Below are 16,391 nucleotides of genomic sequence, written 5' to 3'. Positions count from 1 at the left end.
TGGTCCTATGCTTTGTTTAAGCTTCAGGGGCCCCTCCTTCAGGGAGCCCCTTCCTCTGTGCTGCGCACACTGCTGGGCAGATGTGGGGACCCAGGCTGTAACCTTCCTCCCTGCTCCCAGCCCTCCACCAAGACCCAGGTGAGGGGGAAGTCAGGCCCTGCAGGTGTTCCGGTGCCCTTGTGGGCTAGGGCATCTGGCCCCAGTTTATGGAACAAGCTCAGCCGCTGATCAGTAGAGCTCTGTGAAGACTTGGCAGCCTGGTTTGTTGCTGGCCGGAGACCCTACTCTCAGCTCTCTGCCACCCTCAAAATCAGAAGCAGTCCTGGGCTCTGGCAGGGCCAAGCACACCAGCTATTCCTGCTGAGGCCCAGGAGCTCTGCCCAAAGTAGGTGCTACTTACCAGTGGCATGTGGAGGCCCCCACTGCCCTCCCTCTGCCTGAGGCACCGGCCTTACCCGCAGACCTACCCTGCACACTGCAGGGTGAGACGCCCCACTCGGCTCAGGATCCCAGGGAGCCTGGCCGGGACGGTGCCTCTGATTACAGCTGATAGGCCTCAGGTGCAGGAGATACTCTGCAATGAGACTGCACTCCCAGGCTCTGTCCTACATTCTCCCAGGCCAGCTCAGGTCTCCCTAGGCCCTGCTGCCCGGTGCAGCTGGACCCCCCTCACCCACACACCTGAGCACACCTGCCAGGTGCAGCCCACTGGCACAGACACTGATGTCAAGGGCCTCCTGGCCTGTGCAAGGTGTCTGCCACCGGGGGCTGCAGCTTGAGGTGGAGGCCCGTAGATGTCCCTGGGGTGCCTGTGTCATCAGTCTGTCAGCCCTATGGGGTGGGCATGTCTGATGTCTAGGATGGCTCTGAAGCTTGTGTTTCTGTCCCAGGAAAGCACATGACATGATGTACAGACAGGGAGCTACTGGGCCTGGGGTCAGGGGCAAGGGAAGCCACCCATCTCCACAGAAGGTCCTGTCTGGGAGGGAGGTGGGCCAAGAGGCCTGCAGTGGGCCAAGTGTGCAGCCATATGATCAGATGGCCTCCAGCCAGGTGGTCAGGTGGCTAGTCAGGCCACACAGCTATGCGATCAGGGCTAACAGCTGGCACAGGCTGAAGGTGGGTATTTCTAAGGGAGGTCCCTGCAGGTTTCGTGTCCCTGTGCTGTAGGGACACAGCTGGGTGACATGTCCATCCTGAGGAACAGGCCAGGGACACAGAGGGTAGAGCAGAGCCCAAGACAGGAGAAGCTGGGGGTGTCAGAGGCCATGTTCATGCTGGGGCAGCTGCAATGGGAGGCCTGCTGGGGAGCGCCTAGCCCTGCTGCCCCCGGCCTCATGCCACCCCACCTCAGTCCAGCCACCTCAGGCTCAGTGCCTGGCATCCCTCTGTCCACACATTTCTGCTGGGGGTCCTGTCCTCTGGACCTCCTTGAGAAGCCTGTCAAGGCCCCCCTTGTCATCACCTACTGTCTTGCCTTTGCATCCCAGCAGCCACTGCTGTATTGTGCATGACATTGGTGTCTGACACTGGCCAGGCCTGCGTGGTGTCCACACACCCAGCATGTGGACTCATGCGAGCAGGCCAGGGTGGTGCCAGTGGTGAGCAGAACAGGAAGTTGGCACTGTGGGCAGAGGGGTGCCTCAGTAGGGCAGTGGAGCCTGGGTCTGGGGACCCTCCCACAGAGAGGTGCCCTTCAGCCCCACTTTAGGGACTACTGGGGCGACTGGAGAGGTGGGGGCGTGGGGAAGCAGCTGCTGGAGCTGGGATCTGTGGCTGCACAGAGGGACCCCTGGGCGGGCTCTCCACCCCTGACAGGCTCAGGGCAGTCCAGACTTGGCCTCTGTGGCCAGGGCCAGCTGGGGGCCCCCACCAGGAGGGGCCATGGTGTAAGGGGCAGAGTCCCAGCATAAAACACCCAGCTGCACAGGAAGCAGTTTGTCCTGTTTTTCTTTTATTTGCAGTTTCCCGAGACAGAACAAAATAATTTTTTGTACACTTACAAGGCTCAGAAAGAAAAGACAATAAAACTCAGCAAAAAGAGAGGAGGAAAGCCGGCCAGCACCGCGGCAGCCGACCCTCTGCAGGGCGGGCCGGCGAGGCCACACTGCAGACATCTAGCTAGGAGAGCAGGTGTGGCTTGCTTGTGGGGGTCATGCAAAAGAACTATCCCCCAGAAAAAAATCCCCAAATTAACCCAGACAGGCAGCTCCATAGAGATAACGAGGAGTGGGAGAGGTGGGAGGAGGCCCCAGGAGGTGAGAATGGCCAGGCCCAGGCCGCCCACGGCGAGCCCTGCCACGTGCTGCCCACACCCAGGGAGCCTGGCAGATGCTCACCCTGTGTCCATGAGTGGGGACAGCTGTCCTGAGCACAGCTGTGGACGGGCAGGTGAGTGTCCACTACGAGTGTCCGATGATGGACAGTCACCTTGGAGAGCAGGTGCTGTGTCCTGTCCCAGTCCGTGCCCCCCCCCACCCCACCCCTGCTTGATTTGTGAGGAAAGATGAAGAGAACCCTTGTTGAAAACGTCAATCAAAGGGGAAGGAGTTGGGTCCCACATCTCAGTGACCAGTCCTGGTCAGACCCGCACCCGCACCCCTGGGTGCTCCCCACGGCCATCTGACCACACAGGCCATCTGACCACACAGGCCATCCCTGAGCCTCACTGCGGGGAGCCCTGCGCCCCCTTGCCCCATAGGGTCCCCAGCACACACTGCAGCCTTCTGAAGCCTGGCAAGGGGGTCGGCCCTGCCCTCCCGCAGCACTGCCAAAGGCCAGGAACACTGCTGTAGCCAGGAGCCCTGGAGCCCCTGCCCCTCAAGCCCCTGCCCCTGTGTCGGAGAAAGGCCCCCTGGGCTGCTGCCAAGGGTGCCTTCCTGGCCAGTGTGTAGCCAGCTTGAGTCTGACGCTAGGCGTGCCCATCTGCACCTCCTGCTCCTAGGAGAGCGAGAGCCAGAGCCCTGGGCCCCTGGGGCTCCTCTCATGACTGGTCCTTCTGGGGAGCTGACCCAGCCTCTGCGCGGCCGTCCACGCTGGGGTGCCCACCCACACCCGCCTTCTTGGTTGGGGGAGAGGAAAGGAAAAGAAGCAGAGGGTACAGCTGCGCTCAGGCCCGCGGCCCCCGCAGCGCCCCCAGACGACACCAGACACTACCCACTGTGCGCAGGGCAGAGGGCTGGGCCCCTTCGAACAAACGTGGCAGGGCAACGGGCGACGCCCTGTGGACAAGTTCACCGCCGGCGGTCCGGAGGCCAGGAGCAGACAGACAGGTGGAGCTCGGGTAGGGAATGGCCAGTAGGTTTGAAGCCCCACAAATGCCAGTCATTTTTACAGCTTTTTCCTTTGTTTAGTTTTTTTTTTTTCCATTTCATCCGAAATGTGTGGTTGTTGCTGTCATCTTGTTTTTAAAAAGAAATCACATCTGGTCTTGGTTTTCTGCAGACACAGGCACCAGGGGAGGAAGAGGCAGACACAAACATGCGACAGGCAGGCCGTGTGCCGAGGCGGCTGGGCGCCAAACACCAACCAACGGGCTCTGCAACGGCGAGGGCGGGGTCAGCGCCAGCGCGCACACACACTGGTGGCTGCGGACACGCAGGCCCCGCCCCGCCACCGAAGCCCCGCCCCCATACCGCGCTCACCATCACTGCAGCGGGGCCACGGGCGCGCCTGAGCAGTGGAAGTGCACGTTCTGCCACTTGCCGTCACGGCGGTGCCACACACGGGTCTCCTCGGACTGGCTGGTGCGGGGCCGGCCCTGGCCGTCGATGTATTGCGTGAGGCGGATGTAGGCGATGCAGGCCGCGTCCTCCCCGATGACGTGCACGTGCGGGTTCAGGATGGTCGTGTGGATCGGCTTGCTGTTTTTGGCGAGCACTGTGGACGAGCAGGCCCGGGCTCAGCCCTACTGCGGCCGCTGGCCTCTGGGCCTCCCGGCGCCCGCCTGGGGCTCCGGGCATGGAGTGGGTGGGCTTCCCTGAGCTCCCAACCGCCCCTGCACACCCTCCGCGGCCCAGCTCCCACACTCACAGTTCTCGAAGTAGAACCTGTGGAAGTCCATCCCTTCGACCAGGTTGCCCAAAGCTTCAGGCTCAAATGAGGTCAGGCCTGGGTCGCAGATTTTCCTGGGGGGCAGACCCAGGTGAGGAGGGACCCCTCTGCACCCGCCCAGGGCATCCAGCCCCCCTTCACAGCCCACCCAGGAGATCCCAGGACCCACACAGGCCCCGACTCACGCGTAGGCCTCGAAGTCCCCGTTGTTGACTGACTCGATGAGCTGCTCAGTGATCTTGATGATCTCCTGCTTCCGGGCTGCAGAGACACAGGCTCGGTGACCCTCGGCCCCCACGCAGCGGCAGCCCCCACAAAGTCCCCATCCCTCCCCCCTCTCCTCTCAGGGGGGACTCTTGAGGTCTGATTCCCCAGCTGTCCAGCTCAGCCCATGCCCTCCAAGGCCGCCACAGGCTTCTCCCTTGTCTGTCATAAACAAAACACCTCTGAAGAATAGAAAATTCCGTCCACAGTACAAAATGTCTAGAAAATGCAAAAAGAGGGAACGGCACCGGCCACACCCCAGGACCTGACCTCAGCACCTCCCCCCCGCCCAGGACCCCTGGACCCTCTGCAGCTGTGCACTGGGACCTGCCTTCCTGGTCCCACCCACTTGGGCTTCACTCTCAAGGTCTTCCCCAAAGCCAACAACTCGTCCTGGGGGACTGTGAAGGGATGGGGCTCTGGTGAGGCCTCTGCCTAAAGGCCAGGAGCAGGGGTGCAGGGACCCGGCAGAGGGGAGAGTAGAGTGGGGGCCTCAGCCCCTCTCCCTGGGTGCTGGCGGACCAGGTGTTGGATGCCACCTCTGCTGGTGGCCACCTGCTTGCTGTCCTGGGCCCAGGTGCCAGCCAGCACACCACCTGTCCATCCTGTGCAGTACACCTGGGCCTCTGGGCTCCCGCCAACTTGGCCTCTGGTCCTAGACAGGTCTGGACCCCAAGGTAGTCGCCCAGGACCCCCTTGTCTCTACAATTTATTCTCATGCAAAAAAATTTAAGCATATGGAAGGAGAGATATTAATTCAGCCCACACCCTGCAGACTCAAATCTGAACATTGTCTTATTTGCTCTAGATGTTTCAAAGAAATAAAACCTTACATCATCGCAGGTATCAGAGTGAGTGCTCCACCACATCCCTCTGCACAGACATGCTCATGTGCCCTCACATGCACACTTAAACACACACACGTACACACACAGGCACACATCGTGGGGGATTTCTTTTTTTTAAGATTTTATTTATTTATCTTTAGAGGGGAAGGGAAGGTGAGAGGGAGAGAAATATCAATGTATGGTTGCCTCTCATGCGTCCCCTGCTGGGAAGTGGCCTGCAACCCAGACATGTGCACTGACTAGGAATCAAACTGCAATCTTTTGGTTCACAGGCTCGTGCTCAATCCACTGAGCTATATCAGCTGGGGCTGTGGGGGGTTTCTTAAAGCAATGGTGTGCTGGTAGTATACACAGACCCAAGAAGTGACCTGAAAACAGGATCCCAGGAAGCCCCCCCCCCTAGAACCGCAGGCCGAGGCTGCCCCACTGTGCTTCTGTGCACTTGGGACCACGGCTCCCTGCAGAGCCACCATGTGGTATGGGCACTTGCAGATCTCTACTCCAGCTGCTGGGAGCGGCACATGGGTGTGTGGATCCATGGGCTCAATGCCCTAAGCACTTAGCGTTCAGAAGCCTATGCCCACGGCCCCTGCTGCCTGCCTGTCCACCCTCCCACCACCACTGGGCCTGGCCGGGCACTTCCTCCCCTGGGATCCCACCTGGAGGGGGACTGAGTCCACAGCAGAAGATGCTCTGTGCTGTGTGTGAGTGGAGGTATGCTGTGACCCCTGAGGGGTTGGTGCATACATGCGTGTGTCCCCTGGGAGTGTATGTGAGTGTCTGCACTGGCCTGTAAACACTGCACTTCAGCTACTGTCCTGTTTTGCTTTACTACCAGGCTTGTGTCCAGACACCAGCAGGGTTGCACTCGGGGGTCATCACTGGAGAAGCCCACCTGCCTGGTTGGCCCTGAAGGTGGGCCTCTAGGAGGGTGGCTGTGAGCTCCAGTACCCCAGGCCCTGTCCACCTGCAGGGCTCTGTCCTGATCACTCCTGGGTGCCGAGCAGGAATGCATGACCCTTCAGGGTCACACTGCATCCAGCATCCAGCCCACCTCTTTGCCCTCTGCCTGGGCTATTTCCAATTCTGAGAGCCCCCTGTCCTCTGGCACCCCGGCCACCTCCCTGCCACGGTCACTAGCTCCTACTGTGTCTCCTCCAGGGCGCCCCTTGCTCGGGACCAAGTCCAGCCCCTGCTCAGAAGCCCCCACCTCCTACCTGACCCTGTGCATCATCCAATTTCTCAGAAGGAAGGAGCTGCCCCCACCCCACAGTGATGATGGCCAGGCAGCAGGAGCTGGGTGGCATTTCCCTGTCTTGTTTCCAGTGTACTATGATTGTACTGTCCCCTGCGCTATAAGTGAACTGGCCTTCCACTCACGGATGAAATATTGAAGGTTTTAAATAAGTTGTCATTAAAAATGGGAGTCAGTGTAAAGAGAAAGAAATGAGTAAACAGAAGGACATTTCCGAGCTCACGGCACAAATCTACAAGTCTCAAGTCTGGGGGACAGTGGCAGCTGCACTCCATACACACAGCCTGGCTGCACATAGTTTTGCTTCTCCAGGCTGAATTGGGAGAATGGTGGGGCCTCCATGCATGGAGGCCCCACCATTGGCAAAGGGTCCTGGGGGACCTCAGTGACTCCTTGCTGGCACCAACCCTGTCCATTGGCATTTGTCAGGGGGCGAGAGGCCCTCCAGCCATCCCCAGACAGCTGCGCAGGATCAAGTAGGATTGCGTGTAATCCCCGATTATAGAGACCCAGCCTGTGCCGGTGAGCACTGGCCCCGCTACATGCTGGGGCAGCTGGTGGGTGCACGCTTGTGACAGGAGGGACCCAAGCCCGCCCGGATAATGCCCTAGGCCTGGGCCTCAGTGCTGGACAGGCAGGCCCTGGTCCCCAGGTTGGAGAGGAGCACCCGGCTCAGTCCCACAGAAAGCAGATCTCAGTCCCAGACAGCCTCTTCACCAGGCTGACCTGCCTCTTCTGTCAGCTGGGGACGCCTGCCCTCAGGTTGCTGGGAAGCCAGGGACTCAGGTGGGACATATCCAGGAGCAAAGACCCCACTCCCTGAGGGGGCTGGGCAGACTCACCCTCAGTACCCCAAGGCCCCACCCTCACAGGGCAGGCCACATCAGCTGGCTCCAGACCCGGTCCCTCCATCTAGCCCTGCTCATAGCCCCTTCCATGGCCCTCGCCTCCCTTAGAGCTCAGCGCAGACCCCTAAACAGAGCTGTGCTGAGCCCCCCCCAATCCAAACTGCCACACAGACCCAAGGGAGATGTTGCAGCCCTGGGCCAATTCAAGCAGAGGCCCCCTTGGGGCCCCTTCCAGTCTCCACAGCCCAGGTGAGGGTCTGAGGGTCTGGGGGTTGGGACCTGGAGCCTCTGAGCTCAGATGAGATGCTGCACAGACAGGGTTCTGACCACCCCACAGAGTTCCCTGTGTGTCCGCCACAGCATCACCCCACTTCCGTGAACCAGCCAGGCTCCAGTGCCATCCCCATAGCCCACATCCAGTTCCCTCAGCCAGGCTGGGGGTCCAGCGTCCCCGCATTGCGCCTGGCCCCTCAGGATGAGCACAGAATGCTCGTGGCAGGTCCTCAGCCCCCCAAGGCCGCTCCTGGTGAACCCCTGGCCTTAAGCCTGCAGGCCACAGACCCCCAGCCCTCCTCTGCAGCTCTGACAGCTTTGCTCTGCTCCCCTCTGCCCTGCTGCCACCCCCAGGCCTGCAGGGGGTGGGCAGGGGTCAGCACTCACCCAGCCACTCCCCCGCCATGCCCAGCCCTGGGCCCAGCAGCCTCTCCTCTGAGAGCCGGGAGTCTCCCCGGAGGTGGGGGTGGCTGTGGCCCTGGGGTGTCATCCATCCCTGTAAGCGATACTGGCAGGCGCTCCAGTAGGCAGACAGGCTGGAGCAGCCTGGCTCCTCCCTGCCTGGGGTGGGGGCAGCGCCAGCCCCGAGGGGCCTCCCCTTCCGGCCCTCTCAGCCTAGGCCGTGGAGTAGCCTCGCCCTTCGAGGCCCTTCTACCCTGGACCCTAGCCAGCCAGACCCCAGATGCCACTGCAGCGGCACCCAGGCCGGGTCCTCTGAGCCCCGCACTTTGCTGTCCTGTGGAGAACCCACGGACGTCAAGGGTCCAGCCTATTCATCCTGAGCCCATGTCCAGGTTCTCGTCTGACACACAGGTGCTCACACCCATGTCTTCAGCCATGGGCTCTGTTTTCCGAGGCCACAAGAACCTGGCGGAATCCCTGGGCCTGTTTCCATGTCCTCCGCTGTCCCTTCCAGAGCGGAGCAGAGCACTGCAGCCGGGTCCGATGCCCTGAGCGCCACTCACAGTGTTACTTACACGGGGCAGGTGGGGGGCCTAGAAGAGCTGGAGATGGGCAGGGTAGGGGGCCCTGGGCCTCTGGGGTCCCCGAGCCCCTCCTCACCGTGTTCAGGATGTTAGAGATCCTGGGGGCTGGGGTAGAACAGAACACATGTGAACACAAGGCGGGTAGGGGGTGGAAGCAGGAGAGAAAGCCTATGGGCTAAAAGCCAAGCAAGGGGGGCTGTGCAGAGGGGATCACAAGGGGACTTGGGGAGACAAAGAGGGTCATGGGGGGATGGAGGAGAAACAGGGGTCCCAGGGATGTGGGGGGATAGAGGGGTCGGGGGGATGGAAGGGACCGTGGAGGAAACAGGGGACACTGGGAGTCACAGGTGGACGGAAATGGTCACGGGGGGCGGGGGTGGGGGCAGAGGGGCACGTGGGGGAGGAAAGATGCTTTTAGCAGAGGCTGCCAGGCAAGGAGGGGCACCCGGCCCAGGAGGACAGAGCATGTGGCTGAGGTCCTGTCAGCCCTGTGGGGACAGCCCACTGGGTGGGCAGGCCAGGCTTTCCTGCCCCTTTAAGCCACAGGCCTGTGGTAGAACAGGGTCTGGGACCCATGTGAAGTCTGTGATTGCAGAGGCCATAGCAGGCGGCCTGAAGGAGGCAAGGAGGACAGCCCGAGGGCCTCGGGGGCCGCCTGGGGTCTGGGCAGCATGCATGTGGGGGTACTGACAGGGAGCCGGGCTGGGTTGTTAGCAAGGGTGCCCCTGCCCAGGCACATGGCAGCGCCAGCAGGCACAAGGAGCCACACTACTTACATGGGGTGGGCAGGGGACCCTCAGCTTCCGGGATCCCCGAGCCCCTCCTGGGAGAGCTCAGGATGTCAGAGACCCTGGGGGCTGGGCAGATGGGGCAAACACAAGAGGAGGGGAGAGGGAGGTTGCTGTCTCCCCCACCCTGGGCCTGTCTGGGGAGCAAGGAGCCCCATCCCCCCGGGAGTGCGAGCTGGGCCCCTGAGAGGACCCACACAGGGTATGGGGGCTCAGTCCACCCTTGGCTCTTGAGTGTCCCCTCAGAGAGGAGCTACAGGCCCTTCAAGGAGAAGTTACAGGCCCTGCAACAAAGGGGGCCCAGCCACTTACACGAAGGAGGCGCAGGGCTAATGGGAACCAGAGAGGAGCAGGGTGGGGGGCCCTCGGCTTCCTGGGTCCCCAAGCCCCTCCTCACTGAGCTCGGGATGTTGGGGGCCATGGGGGTGGCAGCACAGACAAGGAATGAACAGGAGGCAGGCAGTGAGAGCGCAGAAGGGAAGGGGGCAGGAGAGAGACGAGGCGGTGGTTAAGCTGGAGAACCCCCGGGCCTGTGACACAGCTCGCGGCCGTCCTGAGACCACAAGGTGGGGTCCAGGGGTTCTGGGGTCATCTCCCCACGAGTGCCCATGGCTGTCCACTCACAGCAGATGTGGGAAGCCAGCCAAGGTGGGGGCTGTGTGTGCCCACAGGCCTTCTCTGTGCACGAGCCCCACCTCCCCCCACCACGCGTAGGGGCTGATCCCCTCCCCCACCCGCCTGAAGCCCAGGCCTGGTCCTCTAGAGGCCAGGGTGGGTTGGAGGGCAGCCCCCAAGCTGGCAGCTCTGGCCCATCTCAGTCTGGGTGACCACACAAACGCCCCATTTCCCCGGTCGAAGTCCTGTGTTCACCTTGCTCTGGGGTATGGGGTGCTCAGGACAGCTGCCGTGTGGCAGCCTGGCCTTTGTCCCCAAACTGCAAAGCGTCCGGCCACAGCTCCCCAGGCAGACCTGAGGGTGCTGGTGTGTGGTCAGATTGGAGGGTCGGGCACAGCAGCCTGAGCTGGGGATGTGGCACCAGACCCCCGCACACCCACATCGAGGCCACAGAAACACCCAGAAGCCAGGAAGGGCCCCCAGGCTGTTGTCCACTCAGCTGCCAGCCAGCCAGTCACTACTTGAAAGAACTTTAAGAGAAGAAATTGAGCAAATTCAACCATGAACTCCTTCCTCTTGTGGGAATGGAGTGCCTGGACCCTGGGGTGAGTGGGGGCACCGGGGCAGAGGGCAAAGGGCAGCAGTCTCCTGGCTGGTCAGGGTGCCCAGCCTGCCATGCTCTGCTGGACCCTGAGCATGCCGGGAGGACCCCAGCACCCAAGCTGCTGAGCATGGCTGGCCCCAGAGACACGTCCGACTCGAGGGCCCTGATGTGGGGTCCCACCTGCCTGCACCCCTGCCGGCAGGGAGCCTGCATGGTACCTTTGGTGTCCTCATCCTCTATGGTGGTGTGGGTGCTGTCCGATGACTCCTGGGGAGACACAGGGAGGTGGCAGGTCAGAACGTGGCTGCCCCGCCCGGCCCACAGAGCCTGGTAAGCAGGGGACTTGGGAGGTGCCCTCGCAGGACCCCAGGATCCACAGGGAGCTGGAGCTTTGCATGACCCCAGGGGGCAGCTTCCCACGTCCCCACGGCCAACAGATGTGTTGGGGGAAGGCCCTGTGTGCCGAGATGACCCTCTTCAATGACAGAGGAAATGAGGCTTCCCAAAGCCCAAGGCTCCTGGGGAGAGGAGAAGCCCCCCTCAGAACCTCGGGGGCCCAGGGAGAGTGCGTCTGCACCCACACCTCCTCCCTGAGGATGGCGCCCACCCCTCCTTGGCCTGTGCTGTGCAGCCAGGCCTGGCCCCACCTCTCCAGTGGCCTCAGAGCACCTGGACGCCGCAGCCCAGCGCCTCCTACCCCACTCATGGCTTTCTGCCCTTCACATAAAAAACCAGGTGCCATCCACCGGTCACCAAGCTTCCAGTGAGGAGTGGCTCACCAGGGCCCCTGAGGGACACTCTCTGACCCCGACAGCACACACTAGTAGGGGCCTGGAGCCAGCCCAGTGGTCTGTCAGCTGTAGGGTCAGAGCTTACAGCACAACCCCATAGGATGCTCGCCAGGGAGATGGCAGCCTCACCCCAGACATAGAGTCAGGTGGGGAAAACAGTTGGCCCTTGGTAGCACCTTGGGTCTGGGACAGCCAAGAAGCCGTGGGCTATGGTCCCCTGGTCTCAGCCCACTGATGGGGGGGTGTCCAACTGCAGGCCTGGGTTGGGGTGGGGGTGGCTGGTCGTAGAAGCAGTGGGGCCACCCGCCCATCCCTCCCACTGCCCCAGAGACATGCCGGGGGAGTGGAAGCAGAGAGGGGCAGAGGAGGGGCTAGCTCAGCAGGAAGCTCCAGGCAGCAGGGGGAGGAGAGTGAGGTCACAGGTCTGTGCTGCCCCCACCCCAGGCCCTCCTCCACCAGGACCCTGGGAGCAGGGCTCTGCACTCAGCTGCACCTGGCAGAGCTGGGCCTGCTCTCTGCTGGGTAGAACAGACGGCCAGCGGCCAGCGGCAGCCAGGAGGGTCCTGAGATGTGGCCCCTCTCTCAGCATCAGGGCTGCTCATCCCTGTGTCCCCAAGGGGTTGGGTGCAGAGACGCCACCGAGGGCAGTGCCTGGGGCTTTCCCAGGGGGCATGGTCATGGCATCCGGGGCCCTGTCTGTCCTGAAAGGGGTTGCGGGACCCCCACCCTCACAAGGCCAATGCCCAGAACACCCTGGGGCTGGGGGTCTGCCTCCTGCCCCCGCAGAAGCTCGGCGGAGGGTGCGGGAGGTGCAGTACCTTGATCCCATCCACAGGGTTATGAATGACGGTGGTTTGAGGCTCCTACAGAAGGAAGCACAGAGGAAGGAAGGAGGGAGGTGAAAAGAGGGACAGTGGGTGTCCAGTGAAGCTGGGGAGAGGAGAGACAAGCAGCAGGATGGAGGGGGTGCCTGGAGGGGCAGCAGCTGTGAGAGGGCCCAGGGCCAGGCCAGCAGGATGAAACAGGTGAGGCACCCAGGCCATGAGGCGATGCTGAGCTCAAGCCCAGGGCACAGGTGAGAAACTGCGGAGGACCCAGGCTGGAAGATGGCATGGGATGCAGTGGCGCGTGGGATGCGGGGGTCCAGGATGGGGCTGGCTGCAAGCCCGCCTGTGGGAATCTTCGGCCCTGTGCCTGGCCTGACCTCGGTTTGGCTCCCACAAGTGGGGGCGGGGCCAGGGACTCACTGGGAACCTGTGGACCAGCAGACCCAACCTCCACTCGGGCCACAGTCCTGACCACCAGCTGTGGGGCTGCCCTGGACAGGAGCCCTCAGGCAAGGCCTAGAGCCAGGGCCCTTCAGCCTTTGTACGCCTGCCCCTCTGCTGCAGGGTCCCCTGCTCTGGGCAGCCACAGGCCAGCACAGCCACACCAGCCTGTGTCCCACGCCAACCTCCAGCCTGAGGGACACAACTGTGATGACTTCGATGGGAAACTACCACGGGGTCTCTGCCTCCCTCCAGGTCAGTGGGTGGGCTCAGAACAGCCCTCCCATCTCCCTGCAGAGACAGTGAAGTCCAGGCTTTCTGACAGTGCGTCTGTGCGGCTCTTGGGGCTGGGGCAGGCCCCCGTCAGCACGGCTCCCTGCAGGCCCTGGGCCTGCTGAAGGCAGAGCAGCCTGGGGCAGCACCCTGCGTCCTGTGTCTTACCCTCAGAGGCCCCCTGAAAGCCTCTCACCTCTGACCCACCAGTCAGCAAGGCTGAGGGTCCGCCTTCACCCCACACCCAAGGGCAGCAGGGGCTGGAGGGGCCAACTGTCATTCGTCAGAGGCAGGCTGGGAGCTGAACCTCACCACCGCCCAGGCCACCACAGAGCCGGGGTGCAGGAAGGCTAGGAAGTGGGGGGCTGAGGGGTGCAGTACCAGGGCAGCTGGAGGAAGTGTCCCCTTGGGGCTGGTGGCAGCTGCGCTATTCTTGGTGCTATTCGTCTGGGGCTGCGGTGGGGGAGACAAAAAGAGCGTTAGGGGAGAACGAGGCCCCCCTTCCTGGGGTCACCCCAGCAGGAGCCTGGGGGCAGGCCTCACCTTGACTCCATCTGCTTTCTTGTTGAGCAGACTCTTGGCTGCTGTGTGGGGAGGAAATAGGCATCATGAGGGAGGGCTGCCCGCTGCACCCTCCCCAGGCGTGGCAGCCCTGGGGGCCCACAGGGCTCCCAAGAGTGAGAGGGCAGCTAGGTCCTGGAGGGCTCTGGGGGGACCCTTGTCTCCTAAGAATGCCGAGATTTCTCCTCCCACTTGGGACCCTTGTCTTGCAGGTGGCAGGCAGGCTCGGTAAGGAGGAAGGCGGTGCCCCCCAGATGGGACCCTGGCTGGGTGCTGGGCATCCCTCTTAAGTCCCCATGTTCTGGGCAGGTTGGGGGGCAGGGGGCTGCTGCTGGCTGCTCACAGGGTGGTGCTTGTCCCAACCCCATGAGCCTGCCTACCCTTCGACTCCTGGCCCCTTCCTTGGAGGACAGGACTCTGAGCTCTGCCCCACGGCCAGAGCCCCGAGGGGCAGCTTCTCCCTTTGGAGCCACTTTTTGGCCTGGCTCTGCAGCTGGCTGGGGTCATGCCAGCCACCATGCCCACCCACCCAGGACCTTGGGCTCTGAGGGGGCCCAGCACATGCATGGGGCCACCCGCAGCCCGGGCAGCCCCCGCCCCTCTGATGTCCAGAACAGGCAGAAGGCCGCTTGCCCCAACACCCTATACGGAGGTCGGGGCAGCCTGGCCCGCCTCCCCTTTCTGTGCCTGTCTGCCTGCCAACCCCGTGTGCCTTGACCCCCAGCACCTGTGCCCTCCACAGACATTTATTTTAATTACAAAACTGCAAGAAGAAGTCAGCTTACCTTACGACAAGGAAAGGTGAGGAAGGGAGGGGAGGGTGTGAGGAGGGGAGAGAGAAAACAAGGCTTGTGTCAGTTCAGGCTTAGCTCCAGCCTGCAGCCAGGACCCCTACCGTGTCCTGCCCACCCGGCCATCCACCAGGCAAGCAGCGCCCACACGGCCGGCAGGTGCAGGTGAGGGAAGCAGCACAGGGCCCCTCACCCTGGGCCCTGGGTTGCTCCAAAGGCCCCGGCTGGCCAGCCCTGAATTGGAGTCTGCTGGCTCACAGGGTTAGGGTGGCCAGAGGGCCCAGCCCAACCTTTTCTGCTGAAAGCAGCCCTGGAGGCTGCTGCCCTGGCCAGTGGGGCAGACAGATGGGCACTCAGACCCAGAGAGGCCTAGGGCCCCTCTGCTAGCAGCCTTGGCATCGCCCGCCACTCCCCTGCTCTGGGAATGCACTCAGGCAGAGAGGTGGGTGGGCTGGGCATCTATCTGCACAGCAAGCCCCTCTGAGGGGGCTCCTTATGCTGCTCAGCTTGGGAAGCATGGTCAGTACCCTCGGGGCAGTGACCAGGCCAGGGCCAGGGCTGCTGGACTGCCTGCTGACCACTGTCCTCAAGGTCCAGGCCTCGTCGCTGCCTTCTGGGCAACCTGTGGGGACACAGGTGGCTGCTAGGTCAGAGGCCCTGCGGGGCAGTCCGAGTGGCCACATCGAACACAGTTCCCTGGCCCCTGGGGACCTGTTGCTTCTCTCAAAGCTTCCCTTCCAGGGTCCACAGAGCAGCTTCACCAGCACCCCCTGCCCCCAGCCACCCCCTGCAAAAGAAGGACCACAGACTCCCCTTTCCTTGTCCCCCAGCCCCCCAAGGATGAGGCCTGGGCAGCTGGACTCAAGACCTGCCCTCTGTCTGACCAGGACCAGAGATTCCTGGGGCCATGTGAAAACCTGCCCTGGGGACAGCTGAAACCTGCGTTCCCACCACCCACAGCGTAGGAACAGCACAGCCCCCAAACCAACCAGTCTCCCCACCACAGTCTCCTCATCCTGGCGAGCACAGTCTCTCATCTCCCTGCTCACCTCACCTCTGGGCCCCACCGCCCCTCCAGTGGCAGTCATCTGAGGTCACGGAGCCCAGGGACCCTGTCTGTGCTGGCCAACCAGCTGGCTGTACATGGTCAGCTGGGCCTGGCGAGGAGGCATCCAGCCCGTCTCGAAGGTACTTGGCCTGTGAGCCAAGCAAGGTGACCCCCATTCTCCAGTTTAGGATGGTTTGGGTTGAGTTGCCCCCCATGCCACATGGCCTTGGCCAGTGGTATTCCCAACGGCTTTGAGGTAGAAGCGGCGCAAGAGATAGTTCTGCCCAGTCTGCCCCTTGGGTAAGGAGGGGGCTCCAGGGTCAGGCCTCAGGCAGAGGCAGTAGGAGGCCCTACAACAGTCCTGGGTCTTTAGATGGTCCCTTCGGTCCTCAATTTTGTCAAGCCTGAGATCCGGACCATGCTGCTTGTGGCCTGTGGACCCCTAGCCTGGGCTCCAAGCAACAGCTTAAGCCCAGCCCCCTTCTCCAGCCCCGGGAACCTCTGAGTGCAGCTGCGGCCCCTCATCTCCTGGAGAAAGGGCCTCCACACCCTGCTGGGCCCGTCTGCGCCAGCAGTCACAGGCTCCAGAGGTGCTGCTGTGCTTTCCTGAGTCACACATGTCATGGCACATGTCATGGCCCAGTGGGGCCATGCAGACCGAGCACCGACCCTCTGCCCCACCCCTTCCTCAGGGGGCCTCAGGCCAGGCCATGGCTGCCACCACAGCTCCCCGAGACCCTCGGGGTAAAGGCAGAGGAGGGCCTGCCCAGGGCTTCTATCGATGGCCACATCTCTACAGAGACATGGCTCCCGATGCCCAAGGGTTGCTCCATCCCCTGAAGAGAAGCCAGGCCTTGTACCTGAGACGCTCACGCCATGCCCCCTGCCTGCCCCTATCTGCTGGGCTCAGGGCAGCCACTGGGGTGTGCTGACCCAGCAGGGAGGCCCCTCAGCCCACAGGGCCAGTCTTTGCCTTGTCCTGTTGCTGGTCACCAAGGACAGCCATGCTGGGCCCCGTCCACATGCACTGACCACCCCCAGGGCAGGCGGCCCTCAGCGCCCGGGGAGCCCCCATGCACGCAGCCTCATGCAGGCAGGTGGCACTGCAGGCGGGAGCCGGGCAGG

General features: G+C 62.7%; 1 protein-coding gene across 9 annotated transcripts in view; it reads right to left on the bottom strand.

The window, feature by feature from the left end:
• Positions 1–1,933: 1,933 nt before the first annotated feature.
• The window catches only part of CAMK2B (calcium/calmodulin dependent protein kinase II beta), a 52,224-nt gene continuing 37,766 nt past the window's right edge, over positions 1,934–16,391 (bottom strand). For 2 of the 9 annotated variants that reach the window (XM_053654821.1, XM_053654824.1), the window contains 8 exons: positions 13,410–13,450; positions 13,248–13,319; positions 12,144–12,188; positions 10,753–10,801; positions 4,239–4,314; positions 4,033–4,127; positions 3,645–3,879; positions 1,934–3,538 (listed from right to left, as the gene is read on the bottom strand). In XM_053654821.1, the coding sequence (XP_053510796.1) occupies positions 3,647–3,879; positions 4,033–4,127; positions 4,239–4,314; positions 10,753–10,801; positions 12,144–12,188; positions 13,248–13,319; positions 13,410–13,450 (611 nt within the window). In that variant the 3' untranslated portion in view covers positions 1,934–3,538; positions 3,645–3,646. Of the gene's footprint in view, positions 3,539–3,644; positions 3,880–4,032; positions 4,128–4,238; positions 4,315–8,518; positions 8,633–9,303; positions 9,385–9,627; positions 9,742–10,752; positions 10,802–12,143; positions 12,189–13,247; positions 13,320–13,409; positions 13,451–16,391 lie in introns of all 9 variants that reach the window. The other 7 variants (XM_037150303.2, XM_037150305.2, XM_053654822.1 and 4 more) reach the window with 5 other exon arrangements.

Source organism: Artibeus jamaicensis, unplaced genomic scaffold (assembly GCF_021234435.1).
Source record: "Artibeus jamaicensis isolate MK-2021 breed Jamaican fruit bat unplaced genomic scaffold, CSHL_Jam_final contig_886, whole genome shotgun sequence".
NCBI lineage: Eukaryota > Metazoa > Chordata > Mammalia > Chiroptera > Phyllostomidae > Artibeus > Artibeus jamaicensis.
Note: the sequence above shows the minus strand (reverse complement) of the source record. Positions and strands in the feature narration are given on the sequence as shown.